At 41.5% G+C, this 21,569-nt stretch overlaps 1 protein-coding gene across 1 annotated transcript; it reads right to left on the reverse strand.

Annotated features, from left to right (window-relative positions):
- Positions 1-5,343: 5,343 nt before the first annotated feature.
- LOC144508276 (biotinidase-like) lies at positions 5,344-9,777 on the reverse strand. Its single transcript, XM_078236096.1, has 3 exons — positions 9,510-9,777; positions 8,675-8,824; positions 5,344-7,809 (listed from the first exon to the last, which is right to left on the reverse strand). The coding sequence occupies exons 1-3, from the start codon at positions 9,720-9,722 to the stop codon at positions 6,649-6,651; spliced, it is 1,524 nt and encodes a 507-aa protein (XP_078092222.1). The 5' UTR covers positions 9,723-9,777; the 3' UTR covers positions 5,344-6,648.
- Between the last annotated feature and the right edge of the window lie 11,792 nt (positions 9,778-21,569).

Here is a 21,569-nt window from a genome sequence, read left to right on the forward strand (position 1 = left end):
TGTTTCTCGAAGGACACCATAACCCGAATACTTTGTCCAGCGGCACTTTGCCTGGACAATCAATTGTATCAATCCAGGGCCCTTGGACAGACGCAATTTTATGCCCAGAAAATAGGGCCTTTCACTTTGATATTAATTGTTTCAGCATTTGTCCTGAATGTGAAACTTCATTATATTTTCTGCCGACCAAATAACTTCCAATTCTGAACTTCTGAACTTCTATAGTCTCAGCAATATTTGCATTGGCTGTAGTGAAAATTTCAAACCTTTATATTAATACATTATTATTATTCATCATCTTTCATTTCTTTTAATAATGTTTAGCAGTCACACAGGAGCAAACTGCCAACATGATCTGGTTAAGTGTAAGTTATTTTAAATCTTTCCTTCCCATCTGTTACTAAAGCTAAGAATCTGCCTATGACTCTGCTTATTAATGATGTGGAGATGCCGGCGTTGAACTGGGGTAAACACAGTAAGAAGTTTAACAACACCAGGTTAAAGTTCAACAGGTTTATTTGGTAGCAAAAACCACAAGCTTTCGGAGCCTTAAGCTCCTTCTTCAGGCGAGTGGGAATTCTGTTCACAAACAGGGCATATAAAGCCACAAACTCAATTTACAGAATAATGGTTGGAATGCGAATACTTACAGCTAATCAAGTCTTAAGACTTGATTACTGAGCAGATTACTAAGACTTGAGACTGAGCAGATTGGGTTTGTATTGAGAGACTGAGCAGATTGGGTTTGTATTCATTGGAATTTAGAAGGCTGAGGGGGGATCTTATAGAGACCTATAAGATAATGAAGGGGCTGGATAGGGTAGAGGTGGAGAGATTCTTTCCACTTAGAAAGGAAGCTAGAACTAGAGGGCACACCCTCAAAATAAAGGGGGGTCAGTTTAGGACAGAGTTGAGGAGGAACTTCTTCTCTCAGAGGGTGGTGAATCTCTGGAATTCTCTGCCCACTGAAGTGGTGGAGGCTACCTCGTTGAATATGTTTAAATCACGGATGGATGGATTCCTGATGGGTAAGGGAATGAGGGGTTATAGGGATCAGGCGGGTAAGTGGAACTGATCCACTTCAGATCAGCCATGATCTTATTGAATGGCGGGGCAGGCTCGAGGGGCTAGATGGCCTACTCCTGCTCCTATTTCTTATCTTATGTTCTTAAAGGTACAAACAATGTGAGTGGAGAGAGCATTAAGACAGGTTAAAGAGATGTGTATTGTCTCCAGACGGGACAGCCAGTGAAATTCTGCAAGTCCAGGCAAGCTGTGGGGATTACAGATCGTGTGACATGAACCATCTACCGGGTACACGGTACCTACTCTTGCAACTCGGCCAACGTTATCTACCTGATACGCTGCAGGAAAGGATGTCCCGAGGCATGGTACATTGGGGAAACCATGCAGACTCTACGACAACGGATGAATGAACACCGCTCGACAATCACCAGGCAAGACTGTTCTCCTCCTGTGGGGGAGCACTTCAGCGGTCACGGGCATTCAGCCTCTGATCTTCGGGTAAGCGTTCTCCAAGGCGGCCTTCACGACACACGACAGCGCAGAGTTGCTGAGCAGAAACTGATAGCCAAGTTCCACACACATGAGGATGGCCTAAACCGGGATGTTGGATTTATGTCACACTATCAGTAACCCCCACAGCTTGCCTCCTGGACTTGCAAAATCTCACTGGCTGTACTGTCTGCAGACAATACACATCTCTTTAACCTGTGCTTAATGCTCCCTCCACTCACATTGTCTGTCTCTTTAAGACCTGGTTGGCTGTAGAGATTCACATTCTAATCAGTATTCTGTAACTTGATTTTGTGTCTCTGTATGCCCTGTTTGAGGGCAGATATCCACTCCAGCTGACGAAGGAGCAGCGCTCCGAAAGCTAATGGCATTTGCTACCAAATAAACCTGTTGGACTTTAACCTGGTGTTGTTAAAACTCTTAATGCCTTAGTCATACAGGGCTTGTGAGAAGGGGACAACGGTAATCATGGGTGATTTTAGCATTCATATTGACTGGAGCAATCAAGTTGGCAAATGTAGCCTCGAGGGAGATTTTATAGAGTGTATGAGGGATTGTTTCTGAGAGCAACATATTAGGGAACCAACCAAGGAGCAGGCTATTTTAGATTTAGTATTATGTAACAAAGAAGGATTGATAAATAGTTCTGTTGTTAAAGATCCCCTTGTTAAGAGTGATCACAGCATGCTAGAATTTAAAAATTCAAATTGAGCAAGAAAAGACAGAGTGCCATATTGGAGTTTAGCATTGGGCAGACATAATTATGATGTGGAGATGCCGGCGTTGGACTGGGGTAAACACAGTAAGAAGTTTAACAACACCAGGTTAAAGTCCAACAGGTTTATTTGGTAGCAAAAGCTTTTGTGTGGCTTTTGCTACCAAATAAACCTGTTGGACTTTAACCAGACATAATTATACAGGCCTGAGGAAAGAGTTGGCCCAAGTAAACTGGGCACAAATAATTGAGGGCTGGACAGTTGAGGAACAATGGCGGATGTTCAGGGAGATATTGAGTACCTCTCAATTAAAGTATATTCCTGAGAGGAAGAGGAATTGTAAAAGGAAGAAAAATGTTCCATGGCCAGACAAGGAAATCAAAGAGGACATGAAGGCAAAGACTAGGGCAGACCAAACTGCGAAAGCTAGTGGCAAGCTGGAGGATTGGGAGGACTTTAAGGTTCAGCAAAAGGCTACTAAAAATAGAATCAAAAGAACTAAGATGAACAATGAAAGGAAACTAACAGAAAACATAAACACAGATACCAAAAGTATATAGGTATATAAAGAGGAAGAAAATAGCTAGAATAAGTGTTGGCCCTTTAGAGGACAATACTGCTGAGTTATTAATGGGGAACACGGAGGTGGCAGAGGCAGTAAACCAATATTTTGCCTCTGTCTTCACGGTAGTGGTAAAAAAAGGGCAGCATGGATAAGTTGGGCCAAAGGGCCTGTTTCCATGCTGTAAGCCTTTATGACTTTATGACTCTAGAGAATAATGGTGCTGCAGTGCAGGGAACCATTCAAGGAGGTTTGGATTAAAATGAATGTAATTATAGTAGGGGATAGTGTAGTTAGGGGGATAATACTGTTCTCTGCAACCAACAGACTGTTGTGTGCCTGATGCCAGGATTAAAGACACCTCCTCAGAGCTGGAGAGGAACTTGGACTGGGAGGGGGATGCCGCAGTTGTCGGCATAGGTAGAGCTAAGAAAGAAGTTTTGCTGCAGGAAAATAAGCAGCTAGGGAATAAATTAAAAGGCAGAACAACAAAAGTAACAACCTCTGGATTACTACTTGAACCATGAGCAAATTGGCACAGGGTAAAAAATCAAAAGAGTTGAAAGGGCGGCTCAAAGATTGGTAGCGATATGGGTAATGATAACCAGAGTTTGACTGATGGGAATGAACAGAGCATATAAACATATGAGTGCTCCAGTAAAAAAGGTTAGAGTAAGGAAAAATGGTAAAAAGACAGAATTGAAGACTCTTCATCTGAATGCATGCAGTAATCATAACAAGATAGATCAATTAGTGGCACAAATAGAAATAAATAGGTATGATATGATAACCATTACAGAGACGTGGTTGCAAGGTGACCAAGGCTAAGAACTGAATATTTAAGATTTTTTGACATTTCAGAAAGATAGGTAAAAAGGACAAGGATATGGCTTAGCTCTCTCAATAAAGGATGAGATCAGTAAAGTAGTGAGGCCAAGGTTTCACCCAATACTCTTGCACTGGCGCTCTGTCTGAGTAAAGAATAAGACGTCTCTCCTGCACAACCTGGATGAGGAGCTTTAGGGGATGTAGGTGTTGCCAGAAAGGCCAGCATTTATTGCCCATCCCTAATTACCCTTAAAATGAGTGGCTTGCTAGGCCAATTCAGAGAACAGTTACAAGTCAAGCACATTGCTGTGGGTCTGGAGTCACATGTAGGCTAGACCAGATAAGGATGGATGATTTCCTTCCCAAGGGCCATTAGTGAACCAGATGGGTTTTAACAACAATTGATATTTACATGGTCACCATTACAGAGACTACCTTTATATTGAATTTAAATTCCACCAGCTGCCACTGTGGGATTTGAACCCATGTCCCCAGGTCATTAGCATGAGCCTCTGGATTACTAGGTCTGTGACATTATGCCTATGCCACCATCTCCACATAATGTAAGTTATAGTTGCCAACCTGGGTGCTGACACACCTCAGCCCCCTTGACTGCTGGCTGAGATTATATGAAGTACATAGGTCGGTATGTGTGTTAGTGTCATGCTGAATACATGATTGTGAGAACGTGGTGAGTTTTGGACTGAATACGAGTGATGGAGTTTCAGTGTGTAGACTAGGTGGCCCCACTTATCGAGTGTGCATGCCAGCATGGCGTAGCCTCATAATTTGTGGCAATGATTTTGGGGAGGCTGAAATCCTTGACATGCACACTTGCTTCAGGATAGTGTGTGGCATGGAATGGCCTGAACACTACTCCGTGGTTGTCCTTCTCTGTTGAGATTGGAGGAATAGCGCTTCTGAGAGATGAAGTGGGGTGCTAATGGCCTAGTGATATTATCGCTAGACTATAATCCAGAAACTCAGCTAGTGTTCCGGGGACCCAGGTTCAAATCCAGCCGCGGTGCGTGGTGGAATTTGAATTTTTCAACAAATATCTGGAATTACACATCTACTGATGACCGTGCCACCATTGTCGATTGTCGGAAAAACCCATATGGTTCACTAATGTCCTTTGGGGAAGGAAATCTGCCGTCCTTAGCTGATCTGGCCTACACATAACTCCACAGGGGGAGCTAAAGGCTGAGCCAGTCTGATTTCTGTTTGTCCCTGTTGTTATATTACATTTTAAACCCTCTACCCCACACCCCTGACAATCCACCACCCTCTTCCCCCTTCCTCTGCCCATTCGCTCATTCATCCACTCACTCACCCATTCAACCAATCACCCATTCTCAGACATTCACACAGACTCTTTAAAGTTAACTTACAGCAGCCAATGACGTAAGAAGCGGGCATTGCCCAGTCCTTCTTGAAACACTACAGCCATGCTCTTCAATGAATGTTGTGCTCTGCACTTCTGAAGAACCTAGGCTCTTAAAACTGAGCAGGAAATGCACAGCAATGTCAGGGCATGGAAACATCTGAGCAGAGGGAATCCAATGGAAGGTCTTCCATGGAAGATCTGGGCCATTATTTATTGCTATTTTCAAGAACAATCAATACCATTTTTCATCTTTTTTCAATTCTTTTAAAGGAGATTTGGTTATCCCAGAACATCAAATAAATGTGTGAAATAGCAAATCATATCACTTTATTTTATCAGTTCAAATCTCAGTGATAATGCACAATTCCATGATTTTACATGTTTTTTTAACATCAGAGACAAGTGTTTGTAGTTAGTTTAGAGATAATATCCAAATTGATCTTTTCCAAGTATTGTTCTTGGAAGATAACAAATCGCCCTATACAGGTTAGGCTATTCTCTGGAGTCTTTCGTTAAAGTTGTCAACAGACTGTGACCTTTATGCTGGAAGTTTACCATCCCGCCCGCCATGGGAATCGGAGCGGGCGAGGGACGGAGCATGGAAAGGTGCGTTGACCTCGGGTGGGATTTTCCAGTTTTGGGACTAATGTGGCCATAAAATTCCATCTATAGTTTCTAGAAATTAGTTCTTAAATTCTTAGAAGCTGTTAATTTCTTGCTGTAGCTTCAGTATTTATGTAGTCCGGGAGATCATTGTCACCTGTTTAAAAGGGAAAATGAGGCATCCTTTTGGTTCTGTCATAGAATCATAGAATCCCTACAGTACAGAAGGAAACCATTCAGCCCATCGAGCCTGCACTGACCATAATCCCACCCAGACCCTATCCCCATAACCGCATGTATTCACATTGCTAGTCCCCGACACTAGGAAACAATTTAGCATGGCCAATCAACCTAACCCGCACACCTTTGGCATGTGGGAGGAAAGCGGAGGAAACGCACGCAGACACAGGGAAGAACGAACAAACTCCAGACAGACAGTGACTCGAGGCTGGAATTGAACCTGGATCCCTGGTGCTATGAGGCAGCAGTACTAACCACTGTGCCACAGCACCACTGTCAAATGACACCGATTGCATTTCACATGCATTTTGTTGAATCTCTATGTCTGCTGCACAAACACAATTCTGGAATCAAGGTGGCACTCATAGAGCAAAACTTCTGGTCACTATGGAAACTATTTGGCCTGAAAGAACTGGGAATCCTCCACATGGACAATGGTTAATGCAGAAGCCAACAAAGCCTAAATATCTTCACACAAACTATTGCACCTATTGTTAGAAACAGGTTCCATGTGCTGCCACCTGAAATAGGCCCAGTCACAATTCAGATGATTAATGCGGCAAAAGGCATTTGTCTCAAATCTTCAAGTGGAGCTTTTGGGGGGAAAAAATTGTCAGTGTGTTATTTATAACCACGATTTTCCTGAACTGGCTGAAACTCAGGATCCAATCAAGAATTTGAGGACATTATAATTGTAAAATATACGAATATTATTTGCAAAGATTCTATTCTACTCAATTCATATCACACTCAGGAACGATCTACATTGCTTTAAGCTAATCCTTCTCGTACCACCTTCCATAGAGTGCTGCAGTCACAAGACCTGCTGACATCTCCTTCTTAGTCATATAAAAATCATTGTTATTCCACCCTTTGCTATCTGCACGATAAATTTTCATCTCACTAGCCAGAATTTCTGGATAAATATAGCGTGTGCTGAAATTCCCCCACAACTTAAAGTCTATAATGTCGGAGGCATCTGTAACACTTTGTCCACAGGTGTCATATCCAGAGCCTGCACATTTCACCAAGGCACACACTTGCAGATAGTAAATGCCATCTAGTGTATGACGGCCATCATAGGCTCCTAAAGCATACAAATTATTGGGTGTGTTAGCATATTTGTAGGCCACATGGCAACAGAGGTTGTTGGAACAGACTTGCAGGTTACCTTGCACGCCTGTCAAAGGAATAAATGTATAATTGTCAAACATCATCAAAGCATGAAAGATATCTTCAGCACCATCCATGTGGGACACTGAATTTTTCAACAGGTCGGTTTGTCCCTGCTTTACTTCACCCTTCTGCTCCTGAAGAAAAGCTGACGCCATCTGAGACTCTGACTGTTCTAGGCTGTGATTTCTGATGGATGTAATTATAGGGACCTTGGCCACCAGAAGTTTCCCTTCACTGCTCTTCATGTTGTAGTAATAGGGGAAATCGAAAGGAGTGTAGATGCCACTTCCTGTCATATTGTATTCAGGATGATGCTGATTAGCTGCAAGAAGATTGATACCCAATGCACTGGCGAATGCTTGATGAAACTCTACTGAAGATAACAGTGGCAACAGGTTCATCCAGGCTGTGGGAAATATAATTTGTTTTACACCATAACGCTCAATTAAACTTACTGCTGGCTCATAGAACAATATATCAAAGCAAGTAAATATACCAAATTTTCCAGCAAAAGGTGTATTAAAGATCACATGCTGCAATGTCTTAGGTTTGTCATAAGCAGGTTCTAGTATGAAAAGGTTCCATTTCTGGTATTTGGCGATGAGATTGCCTTCAGAATCAAAAACCACATTTGTGTTAAACTGAAATCTTCCATCTGGTGGACACTGAGGGTCACTGAGCTCACAGGCTTGTCTTTCCCCTATGTTTGCTATCAAGTACATGCTGCCGTTTCTTGCCATGCAGCTCAGTTGATAAAGGACCTACAATGAAACAGAAAGGGAAATACAAACACATTTTGTAATCAATGTAAATTTTACTTCAACAGAATTAACAAGGATCCATTTCATGCTCTTCTGTGAAAAAAAACTCTCATCCCTCAGTAAAGGGTGTTTAAAGCAGCTGGTTTTCTAGACGCAAAAGAGTGAATCATTCCCTATATGTTTCGGCAACTCTCTAGTAAATTATGGTGGATCCCTGAGAAAAAAGAGAGAAAGATGATGAGGAGTACCGTACTCAGTCCACATATGAATGAGAGAGGAAGGTTAGTGTTTTAGCAGTTAACCATTCATCAATTTTGCTGAATGGCCTTTCTTATGCCATAATCTGGTATATGTGTAACACTTGTTTATTAGTACTAAATCTAAACAGTTTACAGAGTAGACACGTAGATCCTAGGCATGATACTAATCTCTTTCTCAAGAATCTAGCACATGGCTGACTAGTGAGCGTGGTACATTATCATCTACCTTATAAATATCACGTGCCATCTGTTAACCCATTTGTAATACTAAAGAGGGAACACAACTCACTCCAGGCAGGCAAGCCTCCAGATCAAGAGCATATTTTAGCAATACTGCCCCACCAAAATCAAAACCATTTAAAAAATCTGAATATTAATGGTTTATGCACAAACATAGTTCTACCGGTGTAAAATTTAAAGGCATTCACAAAGTGATACCAATTCAAGTATTCCAATCAGGAGATGATGAACCTTTGCAAAGGACTCTGGGTTAATTGGCATCAATGTTGCCCAAATGCTGGTAATGAAGAGTTCAGAAAAGCTACGAGAATTCTTAAGATGTAACAAGATACTTAAATTAAGTGCTAACTTTGTATAGCTCTTACCTCTATATCATTATATTCTGTTGGATGCAGACAGGGATTCCATTCAACAACATTGGGATCTGGAATAGGCTCCAAATATAGATAAAGAACATTTCTGTGGTTTTGAAAGCCATGGATACCATTCTCTGGAAATACAATTATTTTAACTCCCTGTAGTGCAGATAACAAAAAGAATCATTTGATGCATTAGCGTGATGACAATTATAAACAAAGTCCCAAAATGCCAATGGTACGGCTGTATTAATCAGTTTACGCCGCAGTGCTAATTGGCAGGATACTGCTGATGCATTGAGCTTGCAAAGCCCAGGCACACACCAGACTAACAACTATTAGAACTAACATCACCAGACTGTGCCAGATTAAGGGTGGAATTTTCCACTCTCACCAGCGGGGGGAAATGTGGCAGGAAATTTAGAGAGTTTGCAAAAATGATCGGGAAATCAGTTTGGAATCATGTTCTCCCAATTTTGATGCTGGGTTAAAGGCAGGTCCACTTTCCGCTTTTATTTTCCTGCTTATAACGCACAGTAAGAAGTCTCACAACACCAGGTTAAAGTCCAATAGGTTTATTTGGTATCACGAGCTTATGGAGTGCTGCTCATTCATCAGTCCACTCAGCTGAGTGGACTCATTCACCTCCACTCACCTAATGAAGGAGCAGCGCTCAGAAAGCTCGTGCTACCAAATAAACCTGTTGGGCTTTAACCTGGTGTTGTGAGACTTCTTACTGTGCCCACCACAGTCCAATGCCGGCATCGCATCATAGCTTACAATGCAGTCACAAATGATTTGTGCTGAACAGGCAAATAGATCAAACTTGAACAATGTGCTTTACCTGTTTGCTGGCTTCATGTACTTGCTCTTGGTAGATGTCCAGGTTTTTCTGCATGTGTTTCAGCGCCTCCTCACGTGTGGAAGGGGTCATTGAGTTCAGTTGCAGCACTGCCGGGTGTTCATAGACAGCCGCGGTGTAAGAATCCAGCCCCCATACTGGGATTATAAAGCATTGCCAGACCAACAACAGCCACCTCAAACAAAATGCCTCCATGCCTGAAACTTTGCTGTTTCAGTGCAGCACTGATTTCCAGAGATTAGCCTGAATATTTATACTTGAAACATTGCTCAACAGTTAACATCAAATGTGTATTCTGCAAGAGCGGTGTGGTCAGAAGTGATCTAACTCCCCCAAAATCACCCCTTATTCACTGCAGAATGAGACTCCAGTAAACAGTGAGTCAGCCGGACTCTCTGGACACCATGTGCAGCAACTGTTGGCGTTGATTAAACATGGACTTTATTACACTTTTTCTTACACTTACCACAGCAGTGAATCTAGACACGCTGAAATGTGGAAGTTGGTGAATTTAACCCAATCTCTATTTCTGTTTGCACAAGTTGCATCAGGACTTTTTCAATATGCCTGTTAACTAAAGTAAATGAGTGAGACAGTGAGAATAAGACACACACGTTATCAAGGGATTTTCACAGTAACTTCATTGCAGTGTTAATGTAACTCTACTTGTGACACTAATAAGTAAGCTTAAACTTTAAACTTATTATCATAAGGCCTAACTGCAAATCATGAGAACAGTAACAGATACTGTTGGATTTTTTTACATGATTATTTTAAGTAACAGCTAGTCAACTTTAGAAAAAAAAAGGATTAAATCAGATCCATTTAAATCAAGATAATGAGTTCATGGTTCACCGCCAGTTGTGCAAGACAGCATTAAAGCTTCAAGTCAGCTGACCAACTCCTCACACCCCTGCCAACTCATAAGCATATATATACACATTCCCTCATAGCATTCTTTGAGCTTACATTTCACAAGTTAGCTTGTTTTTATTGGAAGTGATATCCAATGGCCTCACTTATGTACAGAAATTGCAAAGGACATGAACTTTCATGATTTTAGCTGAGATATAACCTTTCTTCAGACTAGGGAAAATTAGATTCGAAGAGATTATGTGCAAGGAGTGGCACATTGGCACTGTGGTTAGCACTGTGACTACTTGTGACGAATAAATAAACTTTATATGGACAGGGGCATGTCTTCCATTACATTTCCTGAAGTCAATGACTATCTCCTTCATTTTACTGACATTGAGAGAAAAATTGTCATCGCTCCATTTCACCAGATTCTCTCTTTCATGTACTCCACTGAGTATTTCCAGCATTTTCTCTTTCTATTTTAACTATTCCATCTCCAAACCCATTCTCCACTATCAGCACAAATATCCAGAAATGTTAATCGATGAACCTGTTTGAAGTCAGTCCATTGTCTGCAATGACCTCGCTGCAATGCATCATAGAGTGGCTTCTGGTAGCCTATTTTCTCTGCACCGCGCCCCCTCCCCCCTCCCCAAACAAAACAGCATGGAGAGGCAGCAGAGCAGCTGGTTCTCCACATGAAACAGAACAATTGTTTATTTATTGTAAAATAAAATGCCAACTTGAATTTAGTCTCAACTTAAGATGATGGACTAAATCTCCAAAAAACAAATCATAAATCATTTCTGTGGAAGGGTCATTTAGATCCCAAACGTTAACTCTGAGTCTCTCCACAGATGCTGCCAGACCCGCTGAGTTTACCTGACAGTTTCGGTTTTTCTTTCGAATTTCCAGCATCCACAGTATTTTTCTTTTATTTGAACCAACATATCTATCTTCTCTCTGGAATGATTTAACACATGGAACCTTCAGCTATTTTAGTTAGCTCAAAATCAGCTTTGCTTTCTGTCCTGTCTAAAGCATGAATTGGAGCTAGGAACATCATTTACCTGTATGAAAAACAACTATTTAATATATAAAATCACGGAAGATGATTAATAATTGGAATGGATGCCAAAAAGAATTATTGAGGCCAGAAAATTGGCAAGTGAGGGCTGCATCCGAGGAGATGCAATGAATATAATGGGCTGATTATCCTCCTTTACCAAAATTCAATTTATACGCCTGTGAAATGAATTCCGGGGAACAAACCGTCCAGAAAACTGTTCCATGCAACAGAAAATGATCCAGAGTTCAGATCAATAGCAATTCAATCCAGAGGAAGAGTTGGAAGATAAATTCACTGAGGATTTGCTTAGTTGGGATGATTAGTGAATGCATGTATGGAAGACACAGCGTTGGCCTGCAGATATAAGGGGATTTTCACAGTAACTTAATTCTTTGCGGCGTTAATGTAAGCTGACTTGTGACATGAACAAATAAACTTTAAGTTTTGAAACAAAATAATGCCAGTTCAGTTTGATTAGCACACCCAACAAAGCTTCCACCCTATCAGGATGTTCACCATGCTTCTCAACAATCCTGGTTCAATTGCAATATTCTGCCATCGGACAGCACAGCTGAAAAAAACTAGAAGAACTGTAAAACTCCCATAATAAAAAGTCAACTGATTTGTTGCTTCGATAGAAAAGTAATCCCAATCACCTATTGGCCTAGAATCATAGAATCCCTACAGTGCAGGAGGAGGCCATTCAGCTCAACAAGTCTGCACCGACAATAATCCCACCCAGGCCTTTTCCCATTACTCCACATATTTATCCCACTAATCCCCCTGACACTAAGGGCAATTTAGCATGGCCAGTCAACCTAAAATGCACATCTTTGGAGTGTGGGGGGAAACCCATGCAGATACAGGGAGAACGTGCAAACTCCACACTGTCCCCCGAGGCCGGAATTGAACCCAGGTCCTTGGAGCTGCGAGGCAGCAATGCTAACCACTGTGCCACCATGCTGCCCCTGGTGGCACATCAAAAAGTATCTTCTTCAGATTCTGACTTACTGTTTGAAGTGATAACTATGCTTTTGCTTCCAGTCTATCTGAATTATAGGCAGCATGGTGGTTAGCGCTGCTGTGTCATAGTGCCAGGGACCCGGGTTCGATTCCTGGCTTGGGTCACTGTCTGTGTGGAGTCTGCATGTTCTCCCCATGTCTGCGTGGGTTTCCTCTGGGTGCTCCAGTTTCCTCCCACAGCCCAAAAGACATGCTGGTTAGATGCATTGGCCGTGCTAAATTCTCCCTCTGTGTACCCGAACAGGCACCGGAGTGTGGCGACAAGGGGATTTTCACGGTAACATTGCAGTGTTAATGTAAGCCTACCTGAGACACTAATAAATAAACTTTTAAACTGGAGTTGTTGCTTCAAAGAAAATCAGAATAGAAATGCGTAAAATATAAGGCATATGTGTTATTTTAATCAGAACGACATAGAATATTCAAAACTGTCAATATAACTACATGTTCAGAAGAAATGGTTCCACAATTGAAGTCATAATACTGGCTAGTTAATTGATTTTTAAAAATCTTAATACAGTTGTAAATTATAATGACAGTATTCATTAACGTGCATTTATACTTTCAGTTAATTATGTCAATTTTCCATAAATTCATTAGGAACACCTGTTTTAAGAATTGTTTACAAAGACAAAGAATAGATTCTGAGCTTTTCAAAGTCTTATGTTGCTGTCTGGTCTGGGCATCCGTAAATGACATTTTGTCTGTGATTAATGAGTCATTGATATATCAGTGAGTGGGCTGGAGAGAGTGTATAAATTGGAGCAATTCTCCACATTGAGGATCAGGGGAGACAGCAGCAGGGCTTTGGCTAATACGTAACTTTCAGTCGCCGAGACAGGTAACGAACAGCGATCATTTTACTGCAACTGTCTTTCTTTTCATATTCCTTCCTTATTTATTTCAATGACTATTACCCACCTTCACGTTCCTCTGTGCAAAAAAATCAGCACTATCTCATTCTGCCAATATAAAATGTAGACCAATTGTACTTGGCCCTTGTGAAATATTTATTACAATTGTTCCCTTTCCTGAATTTGTGATAATCCACCTATTTAGAATATTGCATACAGTTAGTGCAATATTATAAATAGGTGGATTATATAAATATATGTATGTGTTTATTTGTATTCTGCTTTGCATATGACGAACATTAATTTTGTTTCAATTTCCTTCCTCTATTTTATCAGTGCAATTATAACTGGTAGACATAAATCTGTAAAAGTATGAATGTCATCCCATTCATGTTGGGGAATATTAAAGTCAAAAAGGTGTTGTTATTTATTTAAATAATTGCATACATTGAATGAAATTAATCATTCACTGCATTTCAGTCCCAGAATTGATCAATTATGATTTTTAAATTCTACGTATTTAAAAAATATTTCTTTTGCTTCAGAATGAAAAATATTCAGCTCCTCATTATCTCTGCATCCATCTTCCTGCTGGTATGTGTGACTGCTGAGCCAATCATCACTGAAGGTGGATGGAAATCTTTAGATAAACAACAAAACAGAGACCTGGTAAGTAATATGCAGCCCTGAAGTGTCAGGATGAAAATGTAACTTTACTCAGAAGAATTTTCATTAGATTAAGACTAAATAAGAAAGGAAAATTTACTAAAGATGATATAGTTAAGGATAGAAATCTTTGGTGTTCTTGACCCAATTTTATTTTCCACAATTTCACTCAAAGAAGAAATTACTTTTGATATATGCACAATTGCAAATTCGAATATTCAAAAGTGACATTCTACATTCTTTTCAATTATGTTCAGCTGGGAAGGGAATCAAGCTGGTTTAACAGGCAATTAACTTTTATTTTACCAATTTTACAAAGTGTGCATGGGAATCAAGGGGCTTTAGAACCTTGGCAGGCTTATTACACCTTCAACTAGCAGGTGGTCAGTACTGGCACCAGACAATAACTATTGTGAATGGTTTAGAACATAGAACATTACAGCGCAGTACAGGCCCTCGATGTTGCGCTGACCAGTGAAACCAATCTAAAGCCCCTCTAATCTACACTATTCCAATATCATCCATATGTTTATTCAATAACCATTTGAATGCTCTTAATGTTGACGAGTCCACTACTGCTGCAGGCAGGGCATTCCACACCCTTACTACTCTCTGAGTAAAGAACCTACCTCTAACATCTGTCCTATATCTCTCATCCTCAATTTAAAGCTATGTCCCCTCGTGTTAGCCATCACCATCTGAGGAAAAAGGCTCTCACTATCCACTGATTGTAACACTCAGGCTGATAACACTTTGTATGTGGGGCCATGACTGGATTCCCCCAGGTTCAGGGTGTAATTGATTGTGTGAGTGTGGCCCTCAAGATCCTCACAGAACAGCCAGAGGATGTTATCAACAGGAAGGGCTTCCACTTACTCAATGTACAGCTAGATGTGCATGTAGTTCCCGGGAAGCAGCCATGATAGCTATATATTAAGAAAGTTCCCAGGTGCCAGATGTTTTCAGACTCCACATCCCCTTGTGTGCCTTCATGGATCAATATTGGATTACCAACTGAAGACATGTCTACTGATGCCTGTGAGGAACCCAGGAACAGATGCAGAGGAGAGGTACAATACTTGCCATGGGACAACCCAAGTGAGCATAGAGGAGGGAATAGGGCTTTGAAGGTGCTGTTCAAATGCTTAGATCATTCCTTGTGAACTCTTCAATAGCCAGACTTTTGTGGATTGTGATCTGTTGTGCTCTGTTACCCGGCAGTATGGAGGGGAGATGCTTTGAATAATGAGGATATCCTGGAACTTGATGCTTCCTTTGATGATGTGGATAAAGTTTATTTATTAATGTCACAAGTAGACTTACATTAACACTGCAATGAAGTTACTGTGAAAATCCTCTAGTTGCCACACTCCGGCGCCTCTCAGATACACTGAGAGGGAATTTAGCATGGCCAATGCACCTAACCAGCACATCTTTTGGAGTGTGGAAGGAAATAGGAGCACTCGGAGGAAACCCATGCAGACACGGGGAGAACGTGCAGACTTCGCACAGACAGTGACTTAAGCCGGGGATCGAATCTGGGTCCCTAGCGCTGTGAGTCAGCAGTGCTAACCACAGTGCCACCGGGATAGTGAGGAAGATGATGACTGGGTTCAGAATGATGAAAAATTCTACAGGAATGATATACCAATACCGCGTGTTTCAAGTGATTCTTATGAACAGATCTATGCAATCCAATAAAGCCACAACCTGCTGCAGCCCTGTTGCCATTCCTTTGATTGTCCTTATTATTTACCTACGCCCAATAAAACATTAAACTGTGACATGGGGAATGAATTGATGTCTTGCGATGTGGTCATTCCCTTTGAGGGAGCTAAGACACTCCTGAAGACCCAGACACCTACAAGAATCACAGAATTGTTACAGCGCAAAAGGATGCCATTTGGCCAATTGTGCCCACACCAGCTCTCCAAACAAGTATCATGACTTAGTACCATTCCCATGCCTTTTCCCAAACCCTCACACATTGTTTCTATTCAAATAATCATCTAATACCCTCTTGAATGCTCAGTAAGAAGTCTCACAACACCAAGTTAAATTCCAACAGGTTTATTTGGTAGCACGAGCTTTCAGAGCACTGCTCCTTCATCAGGTGAGTGCCTGGTGAAGGAACGTTGCTTCAAAAGCTTGTGCTATCAAATAAACCTGTTGGACTTTAACCGGATGTTGTGAGACTACTTACTGTGCCTACCCCAGTCCAACGCCAGCAACTCCACATCTTGAATGCTTCCATTGAATCTGCTTCAACCACACTTCCAGGCAGTGCATTCCAGACCTGAACCACTGAGTGTGGGCAAGTTTTTTCTCACATTATGTTTGCTTCTTTGGCAAATCTCATTAAATCTCCGCCCTCTTGCTCTCGATCTTTTTATGAGCAGGAACAGTTTCTGCTCATCTACTCTGTCCAGACCCCTCATGATTTTGAACATTTCTATCAAATCCCCACTCAGCATTCTTCTCTCCAAGGAGAATGGTCCCAAATTTTCTAATCTATCCTCGTAACTGAAGTTTCTCATCCCGAGAACCATTCCTGAAAAAGGTCTTCCACATTCTCTCCAATGTATTCATGTCCTTCCTATAGGGTGGGTGCCCAGAACTGTACACAATATTCCAGCTGAGGTCTAACTAGTGTCTTGTATAAGTTCAGCATAATGAAAGAAATGGAAGAATTCTGCTGCTTTGCAACTTTTCACATTTATTGGAGAACAGGAGGGTTGAAAAGCAGCAGGGATTAATAGAAAGTGAACTCCGAATGCAGATGGTGCACCTCTTAACTCTCCATAAGGTGCTGCCTCTGCACTATCAGCAGAGATGGCGGCACACTGCAGACCTTGGCACCCTGTGGTTTTCAATGACCTTGGCATGCCCTAGCCTGCTGAGGGACTTCTGAACATGTGCAGAAGCTTACTCTGCCATTGTGGTTACATGAGACACCAATGTCACTGACAGAGGAGCTAAGGATCCACTGTCCACAGTAGGAGCACCGACAGGAGTGCCCAGAAGTGAAAGGTAGCCACGCCTCTTCCCTTTCAGGGTGTACGTTTCCCTCCTTCAGACCTGTGGAGTCTGAAGAACTAGTGAAGACTTCAGGAGCCTCAGACAACAACACCAACCCCCCCACACCCCCATCATTCTTTGCCCAGCCATTGCTCCACAGAAAACCCATGGAAGTGGCTGTGAGATGCGCACCTGCATTCACTGGTTGGTCTGCTGGATCAGTCTCTCCAAGAGGTCTGCAGCCTCTTGATGGTGGAAGCTAAGTGCGCACATGCCTGAGACATGGCTGCACTCATGGCCTGAATAGACCTGTCATCATCCACACATGGGTGTACGTAACCACTGGAAGCTCTGGTAGTGTTCCAACACCTCAAGTTGCCAGACAGTCACTCCAGAGGCACTTCATCAGCTTGGGGCTGAGCATCGGCTTGGTTGCCCTCCAACTGCCTGTAGTGTTGACTGTCAGAGCCTCTGTGAGCTACTCGAGCGTGTCTGTGTTCTGCTCACCAGGTCTTCATGTGAATGGATACCCGCCAACATAAGAGTATCAGCACAGGTAGAGGGTGCAGGGGAAATGATGTGATGGTGCACCCTCTGAGGCTGCAGCATGTGACTACTCCAAAATAGCAGTGCAGGCGCTAACTTTCACAGAACGGAGACCTTCACACTATCCAGCTTCTGGCATACAATGCTACTGTGCCAATGACTGTGTAGCCATGTCCTTTCAGCCAAGTTTACATTCACCTCCCAGGCAAATGTAGACCTGTAGGATAATCATTGAATGATGCACTCATCCTGGCAGACTGCATGAGGTTATTAACCCACTTGTGGTACCGCAGCCAGCTTTGAGGGACAACTCTATGGCCACCACCACCCACCACCATCCTCCCCCCCCCCCACACCTTTTGATCCCCATCCAGGTTTGCTTCATTTTCTGAGCTCCTGGCCCAGGGAAAGAAGACCTCTGTTCTTGACCAGACAGTCTGAATGAGAACCTTCAGGGAAGCCTCACTGAATCCCGTGGCCATCTTGAGGGTAGGATTGTATCTGTGCCATGATGTTCCTAATGCTTCAACCCTGCTGTCAGCGAACAATGAAGCAGCTATGGATGAGCTACAAAACAGCCTCTTGGATAAAGAGGGAGGCTCTTCATCATGGTCATCACTTTCTTGTGAGAGGGTGAAAAGGAAAAAGAAACTAACCACATGTTTTATTCCTATTTTCCAGCACCTAGTCCGTAGGCTTACAGGTTACAGCATTTCAGGTGCAGATCCAGGTACCTTTTAAATAAATGAGTGTTTCAGCCTCAACCACCCAACCTAGGCAGTGAATTCCAGCACCACCACCCTCTGGGTGAAAAGGTAATTCCTCATGTCCCCTCTAATCCTACCAACCACCTTAAATCTATGTCCCCTGGTAATTAACCCATCAGCTAGGGGAAACAAGTATTTCCTGTCTATCCTGTCTGGACCCCTCTTAATTAGTTATTTACTAGGCTTTGTACTGATATTTATATCAGATAATTATTTCTGTAATAGGATGAAAACCTAAAGAGAATTTCAATTAATATTAAATAGATTAATATTCAATTAATACTAACACTTGTATCTTGCACTATGTGGCTTAATCAGTAAGACTACTTGATTTTTGTACTCTGTAAAATGCATAAGAGATTATATTCATGCATGCTGTACTTTAATTTGTCTCCAAAAGCTCCATAAAATCTATGATTGGTCAAAATTTCCTGCTGAACTCAAATTTGAATCTAGAAGGCTGTAGCTTAAAAACAAATCTTTCTTTCTAAGTTATCAAGTCTGATTATGAATGTGGAGTTGAGTTAGATGATCAGCCCTGTACTTGGTGAATGGGCAAAGCAAGCTCAGGCCTAATAACTTGTCCTGGCTGTTATTTCTTACGTTCTTTAACTGTCTCTAGCAGCAATCATCACTGTTTTAAAAAAATACCACTTTGTAACCACTTTGTACCACTTTCTAACTCACATTATAGCGTGAAAACTGTTCCTTCCCTTTCACACATACATGCAAACATCACTGGCCTGGATTTTGTGCTCTTGTGAGTTGCAATTTATGATCATTTGAGCCATTTTAGCTTGGACACGCAGAATCTAACCCAAATAAATTTAACTGTTTCATTCAATGTAAAATCATGAAGAAAGCAAAATAGAAAGAGAAAGAAAGATGAGATTAAGGAAGATAAAAAACATTTAAAAAAAAACATTTTTAAAAATCCTGTATCATTGAAATCTGCAGGACTGAGACTCCATACTTCTGAAAGCAAATTTCAGCATCAGTAATTGTTTAACAGTAATTAAGACTTATCACACCATGAAAAATTCACCTTTACAGAAATGGACAAACCCTAACTTTTTCCGGTGTGCTAATTGGGTATTTAATGGGTCAATACCCCAACTTCATTCCCTTCATGTGTTTCAATGCTGCGCCTATCAGTGAAACACCATTTACTCCAAAACGGTTAGTGCTGAGAATTCCACTGTTATTTCTGTGTTTAAAGGTAGAGTCATAGAGATATACAGCACGGAAACAGGCCCTTCAGCCCAACTCATCCATGCTGACCAGGTTTCCTAAACTGAACTAGTCCAATTTGCCTGAGTTTGGCCCATATCCCTCTAAATCTTTCCCATCCATGTACCTGTCCAAATGTATTTTACATGTTGTAATTGTACCCGCCTCTACCACCTCCTCTGGCAGCTCATTCCATATACACACCACCTTCTGTGCGAAGAAGTTACCCCCTCAGGTCCCTTTTAAATCTTTCCCCTCTCACCTTAAATCTATGCCCTTTAGTTTTGGACTCCCTTACCCCGGGGAAAATCTATGCCCCTCATGATTGTATAAACCTCTATAAGGTCACCCCCTCACCCTCCTACACTCCAGGAAAAAAGTCCCAACCTAACGAGCCTCTCTTTATAATCCTTACAATCCGCAGTAATATAGTTAAAAACATTATTTCGATTAACTGGTATGTGTACATCACATTTTTATTGGTGTGCCAGAAACAAGAGATGAGTTAGTCCATGACTTCTACTGAATAAATGTGATCCTCAGACCTGATTGGAGTTGCTCCTGCTGACTGTAAAAGAACTTATATTCAATTTTCACCAGTGTATGTGGGGCACTTAAACTTGAATATAATAAATATTCAATAAGCTTGGATGATTAAATATTTAATAAGCTTGAATATAATAAATATAAAACATTTTTTCACCCAGAAAGACTAAAATCAATTCACCACATTAACTGCAGGTATCTGATTTCAAACTACTTTGGTGTACCCATTATCCAAGGAACATTAGATGAGCTATAAGACAACAAACTGCCTGGGTCAAATAAAGATGTGCAAGGCTAAACTTAAATAACGGAACCAACACAAGAGGAATTTGGATTCTGTTTGGGTATCTAGATAGCTCTGTCAGGCTATAGATATCAGTCAATTTCATCGTTATAGTACCACAATCTGACAATAAGTTAAAAAGTTTTTTTTAAGTTCATTTATTTAGTGCCACAAGTAGGCTTACATTGACACTGCAATGAAGTTACTGTGAAAATCCCCTAACTGCCTTACTCAGCGCTTGTTTGGGTACACTGAGGAGAATGTAGCATGGTCAGTGCACCTAACCAGCACGTCTTTTGGACTGTGGGAGGAAACCGGAGCACCCGGAGGAAACCCACGCAGACACAGGGAGAAAATGCAGATTCCACACAGACAGTGACCCAAGCCAGGAATCGACTCCTTTGGCACTGTGAGGCAGCAGTGCTAACCACTGTGCCGCCACTGCTGTGTTGGAAGAAAGAACAAACTTGCATTCATATAACATCATTCACAACATCAGAATATCTTTGAATCATTCCAAGGAATCATTTACATCTAACAAACAGGGTAGAGGGTGCCTCGATTTAACGTCCTATCTGAAAGACAGCACTATAACAATACACCACTGCCTCAGTACAATGCATTCTAGTGCACTAGTGTGGCAGAGTCAGATTATGGGCCAAAGTCTCTGGAGTGGAACTTGAACCAACGACCGTCTGACCTAGAGGTGAGAGAGCTAATGCTAAGGCATGACTGGCAAAGACTGTTTCTTACTAAATTGGGTATGACATTTTCAGGTTTCAAATCATAAAAAATATCAAGCACTGAGCAAATCTGTCTAAAGAGAAAATAAATCCATCTCTTTAACAAAAGAATGACATGCCCTGTCCACCCACCCATCACCCTATCATTACCTCAGCTTGGAAAAGGCAATGATATCCACAATTATAGAAGAATGATACTTATAACTATTAACTAATCACACTTTCAACTGAAAGCATCATCTTTGGATTATTTGTTTGACATATTCCCTATAATTCTCACCAGGAAACGATGGCATTCTAATTCCCCAAAACTAAATCTTTGAACAGATTGAGAAGTATTTAATTATTTGCCTGGTTAAAGATATTGTTTTCTTTCTTCTCCGGAACAGTTTTTCCGAATCCTTCAGTCCTATTTCACTGGCAGAGGGATGAATCTGGG

Source organism: Mustelus asterias, chromosome 2, assembly GCF_964213995.1.
Source record: "Mustelus asterias chromosome 2, sMusAst1.hap1.1, whole genome shotgun sequence".
Taxonomy (NCBI): domain Eukaryota; kingdom Metazoa; phylum Chordata; class Chondrichthyes; order Carcharhiniformes; family Triakidae; genus Mustelus; species Mustelus asterias.